At 51.5% G+C, this 24861-nt stretch overlaps 1 protein-coding gene across 1 annotated transcript in view; it reads right to left on the minus strand.

Annotated features, from left to right (window-relative positions):
* The window catches only part of ANK1 (ankyrin 1), a 238507-nt gene that overhangs the window by 85037 nt on the left and 128609 nt on the right, over window positions 1-24861 (minus strand). The window contains exon 2 of the mRNA XM_052661555.1: window positions 18957-19058. Within this exon, the coding sequence (XP_052517515.1) occupies window positions 18957-19058 (102 nt within the window). The remainder of the gene's footprint in view (window positions 1-18956; window positions 19059-24861) is intronic.

Raw genomic sequence — 24861 nt, forward strand, 5'->3', positions numbered from 1 at the left:
GCACCATGCTAGGGAGGCCTGAAACACAAAGCCTGAGTCTCAAAGGACTTCGTTTTACAGAGAAAAGAGATGCATAGCCAAATGCGAAGTCATGTGGAAAATGCCCCAAATGTAGGTATAGGACCACGCGGCACAGACAAGAAAGGAGTTGCTTGGTTAAAGGGGTCAGAAAGCGTTACGGAGGTCTTTTCAGGGCAGCCTGCACACAGCCACGGGTGCAGGTCCACTGACAGTGGCAATGCGAGCTTGAATTCCAAACCCATGAGCTCAAATTCTAGAAGCCATTCTCATCAAGCGCCCTCCTCTTTCTTCTGTGAAGTAGCTGAACACAAGGGATGCGCAAACCCCCAAACCCACTCCAGCAAGTCTTCTCCAGTAGGTGGCCTCAGAGGGTGGATGACTGCTCACCTCTAGCAGCTGAAGTCACTGAAAGCCTGAAAATGACTTTACTGCACATGTAGACGAAGAAACTTGTGCAACTGACTTCTTAGAGGCACAGCTAGTCTGTATAGGAGACTACGTTCAGTATTTCAAGAGCGTTTTATGAATAAACACCTCATTTCATACTACCTTTTTATTTCAGCAGACTTGTTATTGCTCAAATCCAAAGGGGGAGGGGTACAAATTCTGGGAGCTTCTTGTTCTTAGCTGTAACTATGGACAGAGGCGGACTGTAATCTACCACCCCTTTAAAATCAGGATCGTGTGCTGTATTGGAGTTAAATCGAGGTTCAAGTCGTTCAGTTCAGTTCAGTTACTCAGTCGTGTCCAACTCTTTGCAACCCCATGGACTATAGCATGCCAGGCCTTCCTGTCCATCACCAACTCCTGGAGCTTGCTCAAACTCATTTCCAGCGAGTCGGTGATACCATCCAACCATCTCAGCCTCTGTCATCTCCTTCTCCTCCTGCCTTCAATCTTTCCCAGCATCATGGTCTTTTCCAATGAGTCAGTTATTCACATAAGGTGGCCAAATTACTGGAGTTTCAGCTTCAGCATCAGTCCTTCCAATGAATATTCAGGACTGATTTCTTTAAGGATTGACTGGTTGGATCTCCTTGCAGTCTTAGGGACTCTCAAGACTCTTCTCCAACACCACAGTTCAAAAGCATCAATTCTTTGGCACTCAGCTTTCTTTATAGTCCAACTCTCACATCCATACATGACTATTGGAAAAACCATAGCTTTGACTAGATGGATCTTTGTCAGCAAAGTAATGTCTCTGTTTTTCAATATGCTGTCTAGGTTGGTCATAGCTTTTCTTCCAGGGAGCAAGCGTCTTTTAATTCATGACTACAGTCACCATCTGCAGTGATTTTGGAGCCCCCCTCCCCAAAATAAAGACTGTTACGCTTTCCATTGTTTCCCCATCTATTTGCCAAGATGTTGGCTATGAGTAAAAGGCTGCTGAATCTTCCTCGAACCTTTTCAGCTGGTCCAGCTAAACTGACAATGACTCCACTCCATGCCGAATAGCAGACAGGCTATTGAGGGGGACTGTGGGGAGAAATCACCTATTCCTTCGCTCAAATAACTGGGTGTAGAAGATAAACAAGAAGGAGATGGAGGGATATTAGAGGGAAAGATTCAGCTAAAGTAGAAACTGGGGAGCAAATCAGCAGCTACTTGTGGCCGTTTTCTAACGCGTGCCTTTCTCAGGAAAATGCCGGCTTGCCATTTCCTCTTCTTAAAGACACCTGCCTCTGGGTCTCCACCTACATACAGGTTAAACCAACTGCTTTTGTTCCAACAGCGCTTGCCTGCTCTGCTCTGTTTTTCTTTCATTACTCTTTTCCTCTTTTGTTCCAGTTTCGATCATTTCTATAGACTCATCACCAAGTTCTTTGATTCTTTTCTCAGATGCAACCAGTCTACTCTTTGGCCTGTTGAAGAAATTTCTCATCGCCAAGAAAGTGGTTTTTTTTGTTTTGTTTTGTTTTGAATTTCTAGCATTTCACTGGGCTCTTTCTTACAGTTGGGGCTTCCCTGGTGGCTCAGATGGTAAAGAATCTGCCTGTAATACAGATGTGGGTTCAAACCCTGGGTTGGGAAGATCCCCTGGAGAAGGAAATGGCAACCCACTCCAGTATTCTTGCTGGGAAATCCCATGGACAGAGGAGCCTGGTGGGCTACAGTCCATGGGGTTGCAAAGACTGGGACAGAACTGAGTGACTAAGACCTTTCTACATTCACCACTCTGCTAAAACTTCCTCTGTTCCTGAATGGTGTCCATTTTCCCTGCTGGATCCGTATTAAGCAAGTTAGAGTCCATCTGCTAGTTCCAACATGCAGGTCGTCAGCTCTGAGTCTGGTTCTGTTGATGGCTTTGTCTATTGACAATGCTGTGTTTTCTCTCACTTTGGGTGCGTGTGTGTATTGTAATTTTTAATTGAGTGCCAGACATTATGCACAGAAGAACAGTAGAGACTGGAGCCATTTGTGTCTGAAAACGGGCATGCTTCTTCTTCTGAGAAGCTGTGAGCACAGGAGTGGAGGTGGGGGAGCTGAGCCAGTCCACTCAGGAGTTGGCCTGCGCCTGGGTGTTTTGTGACCCCTGGCGCACACAGCCTTTGGCAGGCTGCTGTCACCTTGAGTCCAGAGCCGGAACTGGGACACCAGAGGCCTGTTCAGTGTTCCCGATCTCCCCTCAGCTTCCAACCCATCCTGGCACACCTGTGCCTCCACTGGGGTCTTTCTCCACACTCTTGCCCTGTTCCCTGCAGTCCTACGTTCTTCCTTGTTACAAGGTCGGAGCAGAGAGCTTCTCTTCTGTCCTGGGCCAGCTTCAGTCTTAGGCAGGCTTTGCTCTTGGACCTCAAAGGTGGAGGTTAATTTTTTTTTTTTTTTGTCATTTCTTCCCCTCTTCTCCGCAGCGAAACCTGCCTTGTGTCTATACTTGGTGCTGAGTGACAGTTCCTTGCTCTTCTTCCCCTAGCAGAAGCAGACCTCTGCTTTTTCTTGGTACAAGACAGTTACTGGCCCCAGGCTCCTACCTTCCCTAAGGGTGCAGAGGTTGTGCCCCCTTTTCCTGCAGGGGTCTCTGCCTGTGTCCTGGGGCTGGAAGCTCTCCCACCCTCACCAAAAGCAGAGGCAGTGTGACTCCACTTCTCCCCTCAAGACGGGATTTCTGCCTGGGGTCCGAAGGGGAGAGGCTCTATTTTTGCTTCACTTAAATGAAGAGTCTGAAACGTAGGCAAGGCTTTGTCTGTAGTCCCCTCCGCCCCGATCCCACAGTCACAGGCAACACCTGCTCTCCTGTGGTGAGCTCTCTGCTTGCCAGGGATGCTCTCTGATCTGATTTGCTCCAGTATTTCTCAGGAGCACCTCGTGGAGGCCTAAGGTTCCAGACACACTGCAGCCACGCTGGCCTGTTAGCCAAGAATCTGTTAAGACTTTGGTTTTACGGCAACTGCTTTTCTCTCCTGCATCTACCAAAACTGAGACAGTGGCCTCTCCTAGGAGGGTTTGTCCCTTTTGAGAATTCGGCCAACCTTGCTGCCTTGCGATCTCAGCCTTCTGATGGGCTTAGGGGAAACTGTAATTCTGCAGAGTATCCAGGTGTTTTTTTGTTTGTTTGTTTGTTTGTTTTTGCTGTTAGGGCGGGAGCAATGTTCTTCGAAGCTTTTCACATCCTAGAAACTATATCCTAAGTTTCCGAGGCCACCTGGCCACCATATGATCTTGTCCCACGTGGTCTTAACACGGCAGACAACCATTTTAGGATCTCTCTGGCAAAAAGATTCATGCCAAGCAAGCACACCTGGAGTTTTTCATCTGCCTTTGCTCTTCTTTTTTTTTTTTTTTTCAGGTAAAATGTCAATTTAGTGGGTTCTTCTGAGCAGCAATCTGTCTGATGGGAGGGAGATCTCAGCCAGGCTGTGTTTCTTTAACATTTTTAAGAAGAAAGGGAAAAAAATCATTCAGCCTGAATGATTTAATTTGCAGTATTTTCTTGTACCAACTGTGAAAAATTCCACTGGCAAAACAGACAATTCTAGACATTTGTTCTCAGTAAATGATCCCTCTGTTTCATGTCTCTGATTGCCCCAGTTACGCTAATTGATTTCTCAATGTACAAATACAGTAGACGTGTCACAGGAAATTCCAACTCTCGTCCTGTCCAGAGTAGAGGACTGTTCCAGATGGAGAGGCCATGGTGTCTGGAGACCCTTGGCCTCTGGAAACTCCAGAACACCTCCAAGGCTGACGCCGGCGTGCTGGTGTGGACATGCTGTGTTCCATGCCTTTTCTCACACTTGGTGATTCTTTCACCTGCACACACAGCTGGTCCTGCCCACATGGGTACAGTTTCTGGCTGTGTCCTAAGGGCCTCGTGCCCACCGCCCTCCCACCCCACTGCCCCCCCCAAACTCATGATTCTAGCTCCTACCCCTTTCCTCTGAGCTAAGCAATGTCGGCTCCTATAGCAACTGGGAAGCATGGCCTTTTTATTCATAAACACCTACTACCCTACTATTGATTGGGCTTATCAGATTAATTAGCTGTGCTACCGCCACAAGCAATGGAGCCCTGGGCAGGGGAAGCTTTGATGGGGAAGGAAAGGAGTGGAGTCCTGGAAGAACAAGCCAGAGTAGTGGCAGAGAAAGCCAAGAAGTCAAGGACCTCAGAGGGGAACAAGAGGAAGCCGGGGAGGGGCTTCTAGGTAACTTGCCTTCAGGTGGTCGGCAAAGAGTGAGAGCCTCTCCCATAACGCACAAGGACATGCACACAGCATCATACACCTCTAGTTCTTATATGTTATACCCTACTTTCCCATTCACTCTGGATCCTCTATTAGCTTGTTATATCTGTCCAGAGAAGATAAGTATTCTACTCTATGTTGCTGCTGCTGCTAAGTCACTTACAGAAGCTTAATTTCCTGAATAACAACTTGCTGATGCATCTGTGACCTCTGGCTTTGCTCTATTATTGGTTCTTATTCATGGAGCAAGATCACTGCCATTATATATTTGCAGGTCTGCAGCCCTGGAAGAAGTGAAGTGAAGTGAAGTGAATTGGAAGTCGCTCAGTCGTGTCCGACTCTTTGCGACCCCATGGACTGCAACCCACCAGGCTCATCCCTCCATGGGATTCTCCAGGCAAGAGTACTGGAGTGGGTTGTCATTTCCTTCTCCAGGAGATCTTCCCGACCCAGGGATCAAACCCAGGTCTCCCGCATTGCAGGCAGACGCTTTAACCTCTGAGCCACCAGGGAAGCCAGCAACAGAGCAGGAAATAAGAATCTGAAGGGGGCGCTGGAGAGAAACAAAAAGGTCGAAATGGTGGCCATCCCTCCTCTGAATCCTGAAATTGATGGGAAATAGAGAAAGGGTCAGGTAAGAAGGAGAGGCAGAGACCACGGAAACCAAAGGCCAAGGAGACGATGAGCAACCCAAGGTGATGGGGAAGGAGAGATGAGGCAACTGTTATCCTGGGCTCACGAGATAAGGGCTTGAACTAAGCTGCTGACAAAGAAATGGCTACAACAATGTAAATCTTGGGGCTTCTCCTCAAATTGGCTGCATTAAGTTTTCAGCCCAAACAGAAACAAAATCAAAAGGGAACGGGGATGTTCCCATCTTCCCTTTTCTTCCTCTTCCCTTCCCTCATCCCCCAGTCAGAAGATGCTGGCATCTGAGGATGCAGAACAGTGAACCAGAGGGGCGCCCTGCAGAGGCCTCTGAGAGGGAGGCGGGGGCTGCTCGGGAGTGCTTGGGAGGTGGGTACACAGAGCAAATAAACAAGAGCTTTGAAGGTGGTGCAAATCAGTGGAGTCAGGCTTCTCACTGAAGAAATCTAATCCCTGGAAAGAGGAAAGGCTGGGAAGAGCCCTGAGGTCTTGGATTAAGATTAGAAGTATTGGCCTGATCGCATGGATTTTTAAAAACACGCACACAGACAGATGTAGAAGTCGTTACAGATGTGTGTACACGCATGAAAGCAGCAGCCATGGGCACAGCGAGTGACCAGATTTGGTGTCTACATACCAGCCTCCACTCAAAGGAAACAGAGGCCTTGGAAAAGTGACTGATTCAGGACTGGGGCAGGGAAAGTACAAAATGGGATAACTTGCACCATAAAGTAAAGAAATCAAAGAATGATGCAGACATGTCAGAGAACACAGAAGCCAGCGTATTGGAAAGCCTGCTAGTGGCCTGGTTCCGATTTGAACATCCGCGAGTATCAGACTACAACCCACCAAATGAACCCATGAGTCTGAACAAGTATAAATAAATAATGAAAAAATGAATCAGTAAGAAAGAAGGGAAAGCTTATCCTTCAGTGGAATATCAGCTAATAAATGTAGAAGGAATGATGAAGATGGAGAAGCATTCCCTGGAACCATCACAGTGGTAACCAGTGCAGGCAGAAGCTAGCCGTGCTTGCCAAGAATGGTGGCTGGAAGTCTGATGAGAAACAGACTTGTATTGGCAATACCTGGGAATATTCCTCCCCAAGAAAATACTGAGGGAAAAATCGATGATTTTACAAGTTTTAGAAAAACTTGGCAGACACCAATATCAAGGTTAACATCCTCAGATATGGAAAGAGAGCTTGATTTCTACGGGACTCTGCCGAGAATGCATGGCCTCAGCCTGCTCACCAGGAAACATCTGCAGACACAGATGAGGTTCGAAGTACAGAATGGAAGATGGTCAAGACGGTGAGACGGGCCAAGACTGAGGAAGCATTCCAGATCGAAGGAGACCAACAAGACGTGACAAGTGACCCAAAGTGTACTCCTGGATAGATCCTGTATTATGCAGGAAAGTGTCCTGACTTCCGTATGGTACCCACCAGATGTTTAGCAGTGATGGGGAATGACACCATCTCTGTACATCTTACACATGGACAGACAGGAAAGGTCAGAGGATCTGGGTGACGGAGGATTCTTTGTAATATTCATGGAACTTTTCTATACGTGCGAAAGTTTAAAATTTTAAAAAACAAAGCCAGGGGCTGGGTAGGAGGGAGCCATGAGGAAAGGGTAGCAGAGGATGTCGGTGAAGCCGAGGCAGAGATAGGGGTGACCCTGGGCGCTGGCTATGGTGAGAGAGGATGGGCAGCCCACTGGGGTTCCTGCACGCCTAGGACCAGAGACGATGTGGGAGGCTGAGCACACACATCCCTGAGTTCTGCAGGCCCAAGAGGTGCCGCCTTTATCAGAGTCGAGAGACCGTTCTAGGCTAGAAACCCCAGAGAGCAGCCTAAGCCTTGTGTGGGAAGCAGCTGACGGGAGGGCAGGCCCCCCACTTGCAGCCTCCTCCTGACGCGGATATCATGTGACCGCTTGGTGGGAAAGGTCTGCTAAAAATACCTGATCCTGGATCTAATGCATTGGAAGCCAGAAAGAGCCGACGTGATGGCTATCACCCTGGCGGGAAATCACCCTTCGTCTCCTTTGCCAGCCTCTCTCTGGTCCAGGACCGGGGAAAGGAGGAGAAGCTCAGAAACTGGGGAGAAGGTGCAGGGCCCCAGAGGAACGCTCAGGGCCAGCTCTGAGCACGCCCCTTCTCTGCTCTATCACAACCGGAGTTTATCTACTGACCCAGGTACTGTTTGTGATTTTGGGTTTACTGGATATTCGCAAGGAGGGAAATACCTGAACGTTTTTCATTATCTTAAGAAGAAAAAAAAAAAAAGAAACCCACACGTCTTTGGGAGCTCTGGGAGGAGACGCTTCAACCTGGTCCCTTGTCCACTCCTCGCTGGACACACCTGGGCAGCCTCCCAGCTCAGCTGTCCAGCAGCTGCAGGGGCTGGAGGCCCCTAGGGACATGCAGAAAAGGGTGAGCTCAGGGCAATGAGACAATGGAACTCTGACATGCAGCTCCGCCACTAAGAATACCTCCTATGGACTGGACAGAGCGTCCATGTCCGAGATCTTGGCCTTCCTTTAAAAGGATAAAAACAGCCAGCCCCTCAGAAGCAGAGCAATGGGGTTTAGGGGATGGATATCAGATACCAAACAAAGCCCTCTCAGCTGTCCTCCTAATGTCTAGACATGTCACTTCACCTCCGGGGTCTCCGTCTGTGAGTCTTCAAAGTGGCAGGCCTGCTTCCTCTTATTTTGTATTTTTAAAATATTTATTTATTTGGCTGCAACAGGTCTTAATCGTGGCATGTGGGATCTAGTTCCCTGGCCAGGGATTGAACCCGGGCCCCCTGCATTGGGAGCGTGGAGTCTCAGCCACTGGACCACCAGGAAAGTCCCGGCCTGTTTCCTCTTAATTCCTCAATTCCAGAATCAAACAGTTGTATGCACTCTCAGGAGACAAACAAGAGATATGTTTCTGCTTGCAGAGATGCAGAGAAAGATACAAGACTGACGCCAAAGTGCTCACAGCGATCTGGGGGAAGTGGGGGCAGAAGGGGAGACTTACAGAGGACCGACTTTCTTTATTTATATAAAGGGTGACTTTTTCAGCAACCACCCTGTATTCATCTGCTATTATATTAAAAATCATGAAACAATGAAACCTAGGAAGATGGTTCTCACAAATGCCAAAAACGTGCTTATTAGAGAATTCACAGTTGAGTGTCAACGATGCCAGGACAAATTCACACGCCTGGTCGATTCTACTCGGAAAGAAAGCGAACTGTGCTTACACTTCCTCTGTTAGCCAGGGAGATAAACCTTCTTCCAAGGCCCAGACCCCGGGTCATTTTCCTCTGTGACTTCCCTTGTCCCTCCATCATCCCCCCTCTACACTGTATTCCCAGCTCCCTAAGTTAGTCGCTCTCCGACCGTGTCCCCAGGGCACTTGATGACTACCTTATCACTGAGTCTGCCAGCTCTCGTGTCTCTGACCCCAAGTAGGACTGTCAGCCTGGGGCCTGGGCACTCACTGTGTGCTCCCCAGGCGTTGGCAGAACTGAACTCACACGCGTGCCACCCGACACGCACACACAGCTATCTTTCTTTTCAGTCTCCTGAAACGAAGATGGCACATCTGGTCTTCACGTTATAAACTCAGAGCAGTCAAACCGCTGAGTGGACTTTGGAAACTGTGCTTTCCTTGTGATGCATGCCAGATCATTCCTGATGATGCTGTCAAGGTTTCTAGTCCCTAGGATCCCAGAGATGTCCCCATTGTTGCTACAAGTGGGCATCTTTATTTGCCCGAAGCAGGTCTGTTGACTCTTCCTTCACCAGGAGGGAAGGAAAATGAAAATAAAACCAGCTCAAGGAAGGACACCCAGAGAAGGGGGGGCCCACTGCACAGTCAGCCCATCCTTGGAGTTCAGTGTTGGGAGATCCCGGCTCCAGCCCAGGAAGACCTCTCTGCCGACCTTCCTAATCAAGCACCTGCTCTGTCATCCACCCCACAAGGGTGATGCGGGCCTTCAAAGTGGACGTGCCTGGAGGGGCTTGAGAAAGCAGAGACACCGCAGAACTGAAACCTACGATTCTTAAACACCACAGGTCACTCTGACTCCCATCAAGCAATCAACTTCCTTTCAAACGATAAATTAGTCACTGTAATTAGCAAGATGAACATCAAATAGCTCATTTCTGCTGCAATGCAGAAGTAATTTACCTACTTAAAATAATTCAGGGGAAGGAGGTTTTCAGGTTCTGGCTTTTTACAAACATCTTTTTCTGGTGGAAACTGGAATTCCAGGAAAGTCCCTGGAACTGGATGCTGGGGTATCTGGCACTACCCCCATTCACCTTCACTACCCTCCTCCCAGGACCACCTCTCTCCCCCAAGGGGGCTGCAACTACACATCCTTCCCCTCTCCTCATCACTAACCCAGAGCTGCACGCTTCCAGAAGGCTCGTGCGTATGCGCTCAGTTGCCTCAGTCGTGTCCGACTCTGCCACCAGGCTCCTCTTGTCCATGGGATTCTCCGGGCAAGAATACTGGAGTGGGTTGCCATGCCCTCCTCCAGGGGATCTTCCTGATCCAGGGATCGAACCCAGGTCTCCTGCATTACAAGTGGATTCTTTACCCATGAGTCCCCTGGGAAGCCCACCAGAAGGCTTAATGTTTTACCCTGTCATTCCATGGAGAGGCTTTCTGCGTGAGTTTGGGGGGTGGGTACAGGTAGAATTAGGGGAGGATGGAGTTGAAAACAATCTCTATGATGATCAGCAGTTCCTAAGCAAAAGATGAAGCCAGAGGGGAATTCCCCGGGGGCCCAGAGGTTAAGACTCTTCAAGTCCACTGCAGGGGGTGTGGGTTCAGTTCCTGGTCGGGGAACTAAGATCTTGCAAGCCACACGGTGCAGTAAAAAAAAAGAAAGAAAGATAAATCCAGAGGAGAGTAACAGGCTGCGTATCAACCTCGATCCAGACGTACCCTCCTAGCCTGACTGCCCCCATCCTGCCCTCTGACATTTCATTTCCCCCAGCCTCACTCCCTGCCTACTCCCCACACCCTTCACCATCTCTGCCTCTGCAGCCACCGCTCTCTCTCTCTACAATTCCCCGTGCCCAGTCTCCCTGGCAGACTCCCACTCTTTCTTCCGAGGCTTTCTCTGACTCACTGGCATCCTAGCCACCACCCCCAGACTGGGCGCGACAGGGTGTCGACGCCGGGACTCCCTCTTAGCGGCCAGCACGTGGCTTAGTACAGCAGCTCAAGAAGTGTGTGGAGTGAATGAATGAAAACAGCCTCTGTATTCCTCCTGGATGCTACTAGACGTGTAAGCTTCTATTTCCGAGCTGGGCTTCTTTACTAGCCTTCGAGTTCTTTGAGAGCAGGGCATGGATGAATTAAGTGTCTACCAATGTGCTGGGGGCGTTGTAAGTGCTCGGTTTATGTTTGCAGAACTCGTATATGTGCAGTGGGTAAAGAGCAAGGTCCTACTCTACGGCACAGGGAACTATTCAATGTCCTGTGGTGAACCATAATGAAAAAGCACATGAAAAAGTATTTATGTGCATAACCAAGTCGCTTTGCTGAACGGCAGAAATGAACACAGCATTGTAAATCAACTACACTTCAATAAAATGAAGTCTTAAAAAGGAAACAAACCAAATAGAAAATAAAATTTTAATACATCTAAAATTTTTAGAATGAATGAATGAGCAGAGAAACTTCAAGGGGTCTTTGCCAACCCGTCTCTCCAAATCCAAAGTCATAAAGCTCAGCAGGCATTCAGAAGCAACCTCTGAACCTCAGCTTTCCGAGCTACAAAAGTGAGAGTTGAATGCCCCGCTCTCCTCTAAGCTCTAAGTCTGTAATTTAGAAAGGTAGCAATTATCACAATCACCAGAGCCCAACGCATCCTGATCGGAAGACTTGGCATTTGGCTGCTGCAGAAAGGATTATTCTGTGGCTCTTGTTCAGGTGCTCCATGTATCTGAGATGCTGAGAACCCTTCACCTTGAAGATAAACGAGTACCCAGCAGTGGTGGGTTGTGTGTGGAAGGCACACGTGGAAATTTAGGGAACATCGATGGAACTCGGATGGTTTTACACGCTCTCGTGGGCTGTGCAGGAAATTGTTTATGTTTTTGTGATTGCTCAGATGGTCGAGCTTCTGGCTTCAGCAGCAAATATTGCCACATATTTGACGCATGTGGCTGGTGCCAAAACCGCCATCCTGCTAAAGAGTCATTATCCCGAGAGCGACTATTTCATTATGCTCTTAAAAGCGGCAGTGCTTACATTTGCAACGACGTGGATGGACCTAGAGATGATCACACTGGAGGAGGCAAGCCAGACAGAGAAAGACAAACACCATATGATATCACTTATATGTGGAATCAAAAAAAAAAAAAAAAAGACTACAAGTGAACTCACAAAACAGAAATAGATTCACAGACACAGAAAACAAACTCATAGTTACCAAAGGAGAAAGGAAGGAGGGAGAGATTAAAATACACACACTATCGTACGCAGAGGCTTCCCAGGTGGCTCAGGGGTAAAGGATCCGCCTGCCGATGCAAGGAGACTCAAGGGACATGGGTTCGATCCCTGGGCTGGGAAGATCCCCTTGGAGTAGGAAATGGCAACCCACTCCTGTGTTCTTGTCTGGAGAATCTCATGGACAGAGGAGCCTAGCGGGCTACAGCCCATCGGGGTCACAAAGAGTCGGACGCGACTGAGTGATTGGGCACATAAGCACACTACCATACACAAAAGAGAGAACCACCGAGGACCTACTGCATAGCAAGGGGAGCTAGAGTCAGGACCTTGTAACAGCCTATGATGGGAGGAAATGTAAGAAATGAATTATATGTCTATATATTGGAGAAGGCAATGGCACCCCACTCCAGTACTCTTGCCTGGAAAATCCCATGGACGGAGGAGCCTGGTGGGCTGCAGTCCATGGGGTCGCTAACAGTCGGACACGACTGAGTGTCTTCACTTTCAATTTTCACTTTCATGCATTGGAGAAGGAAATGGCAACCCACTCCAGTGTTCTTGCCTGGAGAATCCCAGGGATGGGAGAGCCTGGTGAGCTGCCATCTATGGGGTTGCACAGAGTCGGACACGACTGAAGCGACTTAGCAGCAGCATATATATATATATATATATATATATATATATATATATATATAACTGAACCACTTTGCTGAATCCCTGAAACTAGCATAGCATTGTAACTACATTTCAATAGAAATGCACACATAAATAAATTTTTAAGACAAAAAATAGTGGCAGTGCATAAGTGCAGTTCCTTCATGGGCTGGGCACCAAATACACAAGCGTTCACCTTTGGTGGTGCCAGCAGACTATACAGCTTGGGACTGAAATTATGAGCACCTGCCACGAGCCAGGCAGGATCCCTGACAAGGAGCACTGAACAGAGCAAAGCCCTGGCCCATCGGGGTGCCTCCACACCAGCGGGGAAGACAGAGAGTGATGACGAGACACAGAGACGCGTAGCAGTGGGTCAGGCAGCAGTAAGGGCCACGGAGAAGGATGACAGGCTAGGGGGTGGAGGTAACTGGGATGCTCCAGCTGATGCCCTCCTAACGCTCTGCCTTGGGCCAGCACTGAAGATGTGCAACTTCCCCCAAGGGTCTCAAGGAACTCTCCTCCTATCAAGAAGGCCAGAATTGGTCAGCATCAGAAGGACAGAGACGAAACCTCAAACAGTGAGGCTTTTCGTCCCTGGAGTTAGAGCAGGCTGTTCCTGGTTGGAGCCCTGTGTAGACCTGGCAATTCTAGGAATTCGGGAGAACAGAGGACTTTTGACTTGGTCTGCTCTCATTCTCTTTTCATTGGGCTGATGGCTAAGTGCATACAGCCAATCAGTTCATCCCAGAAAAGTATTATTTTACCTTGCTATGGCCTCCATAACAAAATATTTTAATTTGATACCACAATCTAGCACCCATTCTGGAAACTGGACGTAGGAAGCTGATGTCAGGATGTGCCTAATTATGCAGCCATTCATTCAGCTCAGTATTGACCACATGACACGTTGTGTGCCAGGTGCTGTGGGCAGAGGCAGCCGTGGACTTCGCCCCTAGACACCTAGAATCTACTGGGACAGATAAGACACAGCCGCTCTGGGCAGCTGGACACGCCAAGCTGTGAGAGGTATGGAGTGACCTTCAGGCCCTGAGAACCATGGGGTCTTCATGATGGCCTCTGAGTTTAGACACAGCCCAACCAGTCCGTTGCCGTGTGGTAGCCCCGGTGATGAGAATGAGACGGTCCTGGGCTGAGTGAGGGTCCCCAGGCCCCACATCCCATGTGCCCTAGCCAAGGCGATGACCCTGTGACCCTGGGGAGGCAAGCCACTGGGCTTTACCCTCTGCTCTGTCTCTCCCTTATTCAAAGCCCCCTCAGGGTTCTGCCTGGCCCCTCCCTCACACCCCACCATCTCCCTGCTTCCATTTCTGTGTCCCGAGACGATCCTCCACATGGCAGCCAGGGTGACCTCTTAAATATTAAGTCAGACAGAGCACCTTCTGAAGACTTCCCGTCACCCTTGGAGCGAAGCCCAGGTCCTCGCCGTGACCCGAAAGCCCTTCAAGATTCAGCCCCAGCAATGTCCCCTCCTCCCGCTCCATGCCTCCCTTCCATCTCTCCACCCTGTTCCTGCTCGTCCCCAGAGAAACCAACCCCACGCTGCCCCAGGGCCTTTGCATATCCCCCTGTCTTCCAAGACTGCTTGCCTCCGGAGACCACATGGTTCTCCCTTACTTCTTTTCAAATCACCCCCTGAGAGAGGCCTGCCTTAACCACCCTCGAGATGACACCCCTCACCCCCTCTCCTCCACGGGCTGTCTCACTAGCAGGCGGTAGGTATCTGCTCTCTCACTGCCCGTCTTCTTCACCAGATGTAAATGTTACAGATGTTGTCCCTTTAGACTGTCTTGCTCAGTGCCCAATACTTGGCACAAAGAAGGTGTTTAATAAACACGGGTGCACTGACCGCCACGTGTGCTGATTGACGCTGGGGGGTTGGCTTTGACATACCTCACCATCTTGTTCTCAACAGCCAATGGCCAGAACCTTGCTTCCTCGAGTGCTGAACAGTTTCCAAATATCTATCTTTGGGTTGGACCTCTTATCTGGGTTCCAGGCTCAAATATCCAGATTCCTCAAAGACTCTGTAAGAGGATCCCCACTCTGTTCTCGTCCTTCACCCCGATTCCACACACCGGCTCCTAGTTCTTGGGTCAGTGAGTGACGGTCACTCCCACCCACCCCCGGCACAAGCCAGACATCTGAGGGTCCCTTCTGAAGTCTCCTCCCCCTCCCCCCACACCTGTCCAACTCATCCATCCCCACGGCCACGACCCTTACCTGGGCCACTGACACGTCCCTCCCAGACCACTGCCATCGTCTGAAAACCGGCTCTCCTGTATCCGCCCGTGGGTCCTGCCACCTGCCGCCCCTGCTCCTGCGCTTGAATCTGTGGTCGCCCCCCTCGGCTCTCAGGGTAAAGACTGGCGCCCCTCACTGGGTCTATAGGCTGGGTGGACGCTCTACCAGGACACACGGTAGTGTAGGAGGTCAAAGGCTGAAATGCCTCCATCCCTCTCGGTCCGTCCCCCACCCCTGCCGCTCTGGCTGCTCCGGCCCTGCCCCGGACCCCCCGCTTCACTCTGCAACCAGAGGGTTCACATGCGGTGGAGCAGGAATCACACGGGCCCACACGGGCCCACACGGGCCCACACGCATGACGCACACACGCGGCTTGGGCCCTGACCCAGGTGTTGGCCGCTGTGACCGTCACCCCTGCCTCTCGCGTCCAGCCCCGAGGTCACCTCTCCTGCCGCATCTGGTGCCTGGTCTCTCCTTCCCACCTGCAGCCGCTCTGCCACCCTCCCCTCTAAACTCTCGGGGCTCTTCTCCACTTCTGGAATGTTCTTCCCTCTCTCCCCTCATTAACCCTGACTCACCCCTTAGCTCAATAGCTCTTCCTCCAGGAGTCTTCTCTGACGTCCTGCCCTACCCTGAGTCTCTCTTGCAGACTCTCCTAACTCCCTGTGACCTTCCTCCTGGGCTCCTAGCATAGCTTGTCTGCAGATGCGTTTGTGTGATTACTCGATTAACAGCTCTCACAGTCAGCAGACTATGGGTCAGAGTGGATGAGGAGGATGGCTTTTGTTTTTTAACTATTAAATCCCTAAAGCCCAGCTCTACACTTGAGGAGGTATCCAGGCAAGACATGGACGACGTGGGTCTGAAGCTTGAAAAACACTTGGATAAATGAAAGGAGTATATATGTAGAGATACTGGCATGGACACATGTGGCTGTGTGTCCCTGTGTGTGGATTTGTTCTTTTCTACAACCGTAATCATGGTGATAAAAATCAGTAGACAAAAATCTATGCACCAAGGAAGCTGCCCTGAATATTCAGATGTCTCTTATATAAGCCTCTTTCCACACTACTTAGAGTAATTATTTCCGATTATGGCAAACGACTCTCGTTCTTTCCACGAAACATCCTCTGAAAGTATGTTACTTATGTAAGGATCAGCGTTTGCCCTATCACTGTGATTGCAATCCATCAGTTCAAAAGGTTCCAACAGAAGCAAATTCTCGAGCAGTGACCCCAGGACAGGAGCCTGTGTTTTTCAATCTTCTCAGAACCTTGAACATGTGCTCTAAAGAGAAGATGCTCTCTTCCCCTAAGGGGGATGGGTCTGTGCACATCACAAAGTCAGGGCGCTGTCACAGGGGTGCGCCAGGGTGAGCTGAGCTTTAGGTTCTGACCCACCTTGCCCCAGCCCCCAGTGCCCTGTCATCCTCTCCACCTGTATCTCCACTCGGAGCAAAAGCCGGATCGCCCTGTAACACAGGAAGGAGGGTCCCGGCGACACTGGCGGTCCTGGGGCAGCTCTGCAGCAGGCACAGAGGGAAAGACGAGGACCAGCAGAGCCCAGATCCGGGGAGGGGGTGGGGGGGTGAAGGAGCTGCAGGACTAAGCCGACGGGAGGGGATCTGCTCAGTGGGGAGCCCTTCCTTTAACCATCATCCTCCCTCTTTCCTCGCTGGCAGCAGTTAGCAGTCTCCTCCGGCACTAAGCCTATCAGGGACGGCGCCCATAACGTGCAAATGTGGCCTGGGTGCTGGCTGAGCCCGTGATGGACCGAGGAGGGGCCCTGCGGAGTGGCGGCCCAGGGACAGGCCGGGCGCATGGGGCCTCACCGGCAGCAGCCCCATCAGGAGAGAGCCCTGCCCGTGTGCTCAGAACCTGCCTGTGGCTCAGGGCTCAGGACCATGCAGTTGCCCCTGATCCTGCTAAGCGGTTCCTTGGAGAGCGGGCATCTTAACCCTTGGAGGGCCTCTGGGGGACTGATGCTTCTCACTGGGAGCTGCCCTGCAGAGGGATGCTCAGCTGCATTTCTGGGCCTGAATGAGGGAAGTGGGGAGCTTGCTTCCTGGCCTCCCAGGAGTGTGTGTGCAGGTACCCCCACCTGGAGGGGGCGGGGACACCATGACGGCTCACACAGCCCCTCTCCTGAGCCCGCTGACCCCAGCACCCTATTGTGGCCCCAAGACTTTGCTCCTTTGTCCCTTCCCGAGAAAGAAATGGGGCCAGAGTGTCCATTTCCCCAAAGGCAACCTTTCACACTGAACCTATCAACTCAGTTCAGTCGTTTAGTCATGTCCAACTCTTTGCGACCCCATGGACTACAGGCTTCCCTGTCCCTCACCAACTCCCGGAGCTTACTCAAACTCATGTCCATTGAGATTGCAACGCCAACCAACCATCTCATCCTCTGTCGTCCCCTTATCCTGCCTTCAATCTTTCCCAGCAAGAGGGTCTTTTCCAATGAGTCAGTTCTTCGCATCAGGTGGTCAAAGTAGTGGAGCTTCAGCTTCAGCATCAGTCCTTCCAATGAATATTCAGGACTGATTTCCTTTAGGATTGACTGGTTGGATCTCCTTGCAGTCCAAGGGACTCTCAAGAGTCTTCTCCAACACCACAATTTGAAAGCATTAACTCTTTGATGCTCAGCCTTCTTTATGGTCCAAGTACATTTGTACATGACTACTGGAAAAACCATAGGTTTGACTAGATGGATTTTGTTTGTAAAGTAATGTCTCTGCTTTTTAATATGCTGTCTGGAACCGCCCAGAATGCCTCAGGTCGGGGATGTTTGGGGGGAGGGATGACAGAAGCAGGGGCTTGCTTCTCCCCATCCAGTGTGCACCCCGAGTCCATCCACACGCGTGTCTCCCCTCTGGAGTCCACTGGATGGCTGCTGCTCCGTATCATCCTCCCACCTCTGTTTTCTATCCCACACTCCCCGCCCCATCCTCTCTGCGCTTCCCCGTATGGATCTAGACCACAAAAGACCAGCTGGATCCTAAAGGAATCTCGGCACGTGGTCCCGTGCACTTTAAGTGGAGTAGGGGGAAGGGAGGCAAGGCTGAGGGGCCCGGACCGCCAGTGGAAAACTTAAGCTGCATCCTGGGTGTTTCCTCAGCTGGTTTGTGACAGTCACCCAGTCCAGCACCACACGGACAGACCCGGGGGAGCCCGTGCTCGGTGAAATAAGGCAGTCCGCAAAGCCAAACTCTGCGTGAGTTCACTGCCATGCGATTCCCAGAGACAGATAGGAGGGTGCTGGTCATGAGGGGCTGGGGAGTTAGTTTGCTGGGTGCTGAGGTTCAGTTTTGCGAGATGAAAAATGAACTGGGGATGGATATTGGTGATGGCTATGGATGTAACTCAGGCCACTGAACTGTATACTTACAAATGCTTAAGACAGTCAATTCTATGTGAGGTGCTTCTCAGCACAATCAAAAACAGTTTTTTAATGGTTAGGATGGCTTTTTATGAAGCCGGAAGGGGTAAATTTCTTCTCAGTTAGAAACGGAAATGGCCATGTAGCCGAACAACTCAACTGACTGGCAAAAACAGACAAAGGAAACCAAAGGCATCGGATCCACAGCCCTGGCCACACCCCGTCCTCTGTTCCCCAGGGAGCGCGCTCCTCTCGGTTCAGGCAGTGCCTCCAGCCTCGGGCCCCACACCTGCTGCAACTCTGTCCCCCTCCATCCCACGCACCTTCAGTTTCCTCCCCACACAGAGCCCCGTCACTCAGCACCAGAAACGTCCAGAGAACCCTTCCAGCCGCCCTGGTTCTCAGTCGGGCAATACCCGACGGGGAATCCCCAGCACTACCTCCTTCTCAGTGGCAAACCCACAAAGGCCGCCGGCGGACAAAGGAGATGAATGCCGCCGCAACACAGCATCCTTCAAAGTCTTTCCGCCCCACTCCCCTGCTTCAAAGGCCACAAAGTCCAAGACTGCAGCGGGCACCAGCGGGCACTTCTGAGGAGAGAGGCCTCGGGGAGCGGATGGGGGGCGGCCCACGCTGTTGGGGCACTAGCCCTTCGCCGTGGGGCCGTGGGCCATCTCAGGGCAGCACACACCCAGGGCAGGGCCTTCCGCGGGTGGGAGCCCCAGGCGGTGTTTGAGGCCACAGGAGAAAAAGGTTAATAGAGGCAGAGCCTTCAGGAAACGGCTCCAGGCAAGAGCCACTCTTCAGAGACCACATACCCGCCCGCGTCTCACTTACCTGGTTGCAGGTGTTAATGTCTACCCCATTCCGCAGGTGATCCAAAGCTTTGTCCAAGTTACCTGATCTGGCTGCCCTCAGAAAGCTGGTAGCAGCATCGGCCTGTGAGGACAGAGAGCAGCTGTGAGTGGGTCTGTGTGCTGAGGGGCTCACGGGCCGCTTGAGCCCAGGGCTGCGCACAGAACCGAGGTCCCAGCGGCAGCCACTACCCCCTCCCGTTAAGTGCCCACCATGGTCCCCAGTCGTGCACGGGTCTGGAGCCCCCCAGGACGGACGGCTCTTGGCCTGAGGGTGAGGCTGCCTTCAGAGCACGGCCTGCCTTCCTTCTGAAGTATTTATAAGGGACCCAGGAGGGGCCGCCTTCTAGAGGGTTCCGTTCCACCCAGGAGACGTCTCAGCAGGCCTGGCGTCTCCCTGCCTTGGGCCCTCCGCGGACTCCACCCTCCCACTCAGGAGCCCGGCCCCCACCACCCAGCCCCCATCACCCGGCCCCACCCATTGAGACAAGGGAGGGACTCCACGGGAACCAAACACAAGCACTTTGGTGCTGTTGTGCGGGTTTTGTTTTCACATAAATAGCACACAGCACTTACTACATGCCGAGAACCATTATCAGCACTTGACTATAATATGCATTTACACGGGGGGGCGGTGGGGGCGGTGGGGAGAGAGATGAATTTAGCCATTAAAGACATCCCCAGGAGGTAAGTACTCCTGCTATCCCCATTTCACAGATGTGGGAACTGAGGCCCAGAGAGCCCAAGTGACTTGTGCAGGGTCACAGAGTGGGGAAGAGGCGCAGCGACAGCCTGGCCCTGCCCCTTGACTTGGCAGGTGCCCCTCGCCAATCTTCCAGAACGAGAGTAAAGCACTTAGGGTCCGTAGGCTGAGGGTCAGCCCCCTACAGACGCAAGCAGGCCCTGCCCGGGATGCTGGCTCGTGTTAGGGATGAATGACAGTCAGAAAGGGAGAAGGGGTGAGAGAGTGGAAAAGGAGGTGCTAGACATAAGGTCTAGCGTGGCAGACAAGCGCAGGGGGCTCCGAGTAGCTCCCCCGAGTCTAGGGGGTCCTACGGTCTGCAGGTACCTCCATGCCTGCGTTCTTATCTGTAAGGGGAGGGCAAGGCTTGTCCCATACCCTGGCTGTGAAACTGAATGGAAATATTACAGATTATCTGTGATGATAATGATTACATCAGTGCGAGCACTGAGCACAGCTTGCACGTGGTGGGCACTCGGGGTGAGTGTAACAGGTGAGGGCTGTCACAGGACAGGCTGCGAGTGAAGGGGAGTGTTTAGGTTTGGGGGGATTGTGCCGCTCCTTCAGAAGATCCATCCGGGGGTGCTGTGTCTCCCTGTTTCACACTCCCCTCATCCAAGAACGTGCTGTCGTGGGCTGACGGGTGGTGCCCAAGGTAGGTCTGTACCCCAACCCCCGGAACCCCAGCATGTGCCCTCTGTGGAAAGTGTCTTTGTGGATGTAATGGTGTTGTAGGTCTTGAGATGCATGCCCTCGATACCCTGTAAGCTTTTGTGCTAAGGCACTTCATTTGTGTCCTACTCTTTGCCACCTCTAGTCCTACTCTTTGCAGGCGTCTCTGTCCCTGGAATTCCCCAGGCAAGAATACTGGAGTGGGTTACCATTTCCTCCTCCAGGGGATCTTCCTGACCCAAGGACTGACTTACATTTCTTGGGTCTCCTGCATTGGCAAGCAAGTTCTTTACCACCAGTGCCACCCGGGAAGCCAGCCCAAAATCCAATGATAAGTGTCCTTATAGAAGACAGAAAAACACGCACGTGGACACGCGCACACACACACACACACGAGATGTAGGCAGAGATAGCAGTGATGCGGCCACAAGCCAAGAAAGCTGGCAGCCAGCAGGAGCTAGAAGCGCAGAATCTCCGCTGGCACCTCCAGAGGGAGCTCAGCCCTGCCCACACCTTGAGTTCAGACCTCTGGCCTCCAGACTGTGAGAGAAGCTTCTCCTGGTTTTAAGCCACCAAGTTTGCAACAGTTTGTTAGAGCAGATGATGGTCCCTGACCATGGAAGATTCAAAATCTACAGCCAACAACTTCAACATCCTGCAATTAAACCAGAGTGGGGCTGCACACCTTTGCCAATCAAACAGCTAATCCAAGGCAAAAAAAGAGTCTCCAGCCTTACAGACCTTTACCCCCGAGGGCTGCTCCCAGCCATCTCAGCCCTCCAGTCCCGCTCCAAGACTCCTGGCTGATACTTCTCTACTCGACCCCGCTGCTCTTCCTAAAACCCTGATGTCCTGCCAGTCCTCCCCGACTCCAGGCCCGCGAGGGTCCTGGGACATTAGCTCCAAGCCAAGCCCTGAGTTTGCCGGTTCATGACATACATGCATCCCACACCCCCAGCACAGCAAGAGGGCGGGTTCCTCCCCGTCCTCCCCCACCCCGCTCCCCGGCATTCCCATCCTGTCTCCCAGCAGGCCCACACTCTGATGCGCTCTCGTTTGTTAAACCCAGTCTTCACAGCCCACTCAGGCCCTGTGTCCTCTGTGATGCCAACCTTGGACACTCAATCTTTACCATCTTTAAATCTAGGAACAAGAGCTTGATTTCTTAAAGTGCATTTTCAATAGACTCTCCTCTTTTATTCAAGTCTTGTTTCCCATGGGCAAATTATTTGCTTCTTGGGTCAGGGACCAAATCTTCTCTCTTTTGAATCCCTCAAAGCATGAATCGTTTGCTAGGCCAAGACATCCCTTGACCTAAAACACAGGGCACCTAGTGTCCCCAGGCTTCTTGGCAAGGCATCTGTAAAGGAGGAAGTATTTCAGAAATGAGGACCAATCCGTGGGTTCCCTATGAGCTGGATTCCCAGAGAAATCAGGCTCAAGGTTTAGTCCCTGGAAAAATGTCTGTGCCTGCTGGTTCAGAAGGCCTGTGTGGACTCAGCTGTTTAGAAAAATACAGTATACTACTCCCGGAAAATGAGAGTACTAGAAACACATCTCCCACCTGCCCAGACCATCTTCTGCAGCATACTAAGCATGGTGGATAAAAACAGATGCAACGCCAGCTAATGGCACTGTCACTGTTCAAAACAGTGAATCTAGGCAGCAAAGGAGAATATTTACAACAGACAGACAAGCAGATAGAGGGCAGGGGAAGCCCGACCTAGACTAGGCTGAGGAAGGCTGAATACTTTCTGTTGTGTATATAATTGAACGGTGACATTATAATATTTATACCAGTGACTGGGCAAGTATTGGGCTGGCCCAAAAGTTTGAGTTTTTCTGCAAGCTGTTAAGGAAAAATCCGAATGAACATTTTGGCCAATTCAATATATGACCAACATTCTATCTTTTAATCCTGATCACAAACTGGATTGTTGAGGTTGGTGTAATGATGACGTCCATTTTAGAAGTTGGGGGGAGGTGAAGAGTTTGCTCAGGTTCTGTGTTAGTTAATACTCGGGGATTCAGGCCACCACGACTCCCTGAACCAAGCCGACACCTTCCTACTGCCTTTCATCCCGAGGTGCATTCTCTGCAATTTCAAACCTGAGGGTGACCAGAAAGCCCTGACAGATGTAGCGGCGAGGAGGGGCCCATGCCTTTTCTAATTAAGCAGTGAACCCACAGCAGAGAAAGGGACCCGGCAGGTCTCTGCTCTGACCCTGGCCACTGCGTAGAGGTCACGACAGGTCCCTAGAAAGGAATCATCTAGTCCCAGTCCTTCCCTTCTCTGATGATAAAACTGATGGCAAAAAGGAAGTGACTGGCTAAGGTCACCTAGATAATCAGAGGTGAGGTTCAATTGCTAAGTCTTTTTCATTTCCTCTCTGGTCTTCTCTGGGCACAGGGTAGTCAGGACCTAAGCAGGATCCTGGGGGTATCTTACAGGTGGATTGCAGGTAATAATGGTGTCATTCCACTGGGTACCCCCTCAGTTAACCCTACAAGTATTTCCTGAGGTCCTGTTGCAAGTCCAGGATCCTGCCAGGGCAAAGACGGAAAGAGTAAAAATTCTGCATGTGGGTCCCTGCCCTCAAGATTTGAAGCGCAACGTGACAGAGTTAGAAAGTGACCCATTCAACAGGCATGCAGTGGGCACCTCCTGGGTGCCAGGGACTATCTCAGTTGCACAGCAAATGACCCACTTTGGAGTATGAGACCACCTCTTGCCAGCTCATTCTGCTGAGCCGCTAATTCAGTTACCTCCAACTCAGTGACATGTCCTGGGAACCGCTTCCTGGTGCATCTAGGAACAGTCTATAATCCAATAGGGTGGAAAGTCAAAAGACTCCAATAGGCTCCATTTTAGACTGTTCACATGAGTAAACACCAACCAGAAAAACAACAGGGGCAAATATGCACCAGACTGCCTCAGTGGTCGGACAGACCGGAGCAGAGTCCCTGGCCCTTCCTGAGCGCTTGTCCCTGCAGGGCAGCCTCTGAGTGGAGAGACCAGAGGGGCTAAAGAAGGCTGTTCTCTGCATCCAGAAAAGTCAATCCATGATGCCCCTAACCTCTGCATCACCCCCAAGAGCTGTCCCCCCTGATCACCCCACCAAGGCTTCCTGCGCGTACCTCTGCTCCGTCCTCATCTTGAGCTTTATTGAAATCTAATTTTTCCCATGAGAGAACCACCAGCACTGAGGGCAGGAGGGGACACACACATCTCATGGTGTCCCCACCCCCATCCCTACAGGTCAACTCACATGATGTCCCTGAACTTCCTTCCATCACAACAGGAGTTACCTTCATGAAGCCCTTCCTCTGTGTTAAGCCCTCTCCACCAACAGATTCATTGGCTACCCCCAGTAGTTTCTGGAGGCAGGTACTTCTTGTTTCCCCAGGGTCCTTTTTGAAGCTATCCACCCCGGTGCGAGGCCTGGGGGAAACCAGCCGTCCCCTTTCTGTGCTCCTCCGGCAGCGGGCTCGGAGGAGCTAAACGAGGCACGGAGAGGTTAAGCACTTTGTCCGAGGTCATACAGCGAATCCTGGCCGGGTCAGGACGTAACTTTCAGCAGTGCTTCCTCACTGCCCAGAGATTCCTCTCCAGCTCAGCTCTGGCTGGATGTGGGAAGCCTTCTGCCCACGCTCAGAGACTGTGCCCACTTCAGCCCTCCCCTCTGGAGGAAGGAAGTGGAAGGGAAGAAAGGGACCAGGATTCCTCCTGGGAGTCAAGTTCCCATCAGGACTGCTCTTCGGAAAAGGGAGGTAAGCCCTTGGTTACCTGAGACACCCAGACTATTATTAAACTTGCACTTCCTGAGTGGGGCCATACGAATATAGCAATAGATAGTAGCCCAGGGGGCTCCAGTGTCTCCAGGAGGGAGAGCCAGAAACCAGCTGCCAAATGTCAGCAAGCCTGGTGTCCGGAGGTGGGGGTGGGGGGAGTTGGGGGGGAGATTGCATCTAGGGGTGGGAGAGGCTCCCCAAGACCAGAGCCCAACACCAGAGCGAAGCTGAGGTTTAGACCAGGCGGCAGGGAGAACCCACGGTCTCCGCAGGCCTTGTGTGGAGCTTGAGAGGACCTGAGCGTTCCCAGGACGAATCATGACTTTTTCAAGGTCTTTCAGTGCAAAATTCTCATCTAAAACGATGACTAGAAACTGAGATCTTATCAGTTTCTGTACACAGCGGTAAGACGCGATCTCCTTCCCAAAGGGTGCTGTCTGGGCAAAAGGCAGTTAGTTGGCCAGAGTCAGGTTGGATCTCCCGGTCCGGGCTCTGGACCCTGTCCTAGGGGGCTGCGGCTCTACCAGGAGGCCAAGCAGAGCAGGGCCTGCGCGTCTGGCTAGCCCTCCAGTTCCGAGCGCCCTTGGGACTCAGCGCTCCTGGCCGTCCAGGTGGGGCCTCCAAAAGGAAGGCGCAGCGCCCGCGGGCGCACACCTGCCTGGCTCCTGCCTCAAGCCCACCG

This window comes from Budorcas taxicolor, chromosome 24 (genome assembly GCF_023091745.1).
Source record: "Budorcas taxicolor isolate Tak-1 chromosome 24, Takin1.1, whole genome shotgun sequence".
Taxonomy (NCBI): domain Eukaryota; kingdom Metazoa; phylum Chordata; class Mammalia; order Artiodactyla; family Bovidae; genus Budorcas; species Budorcas taxicolor.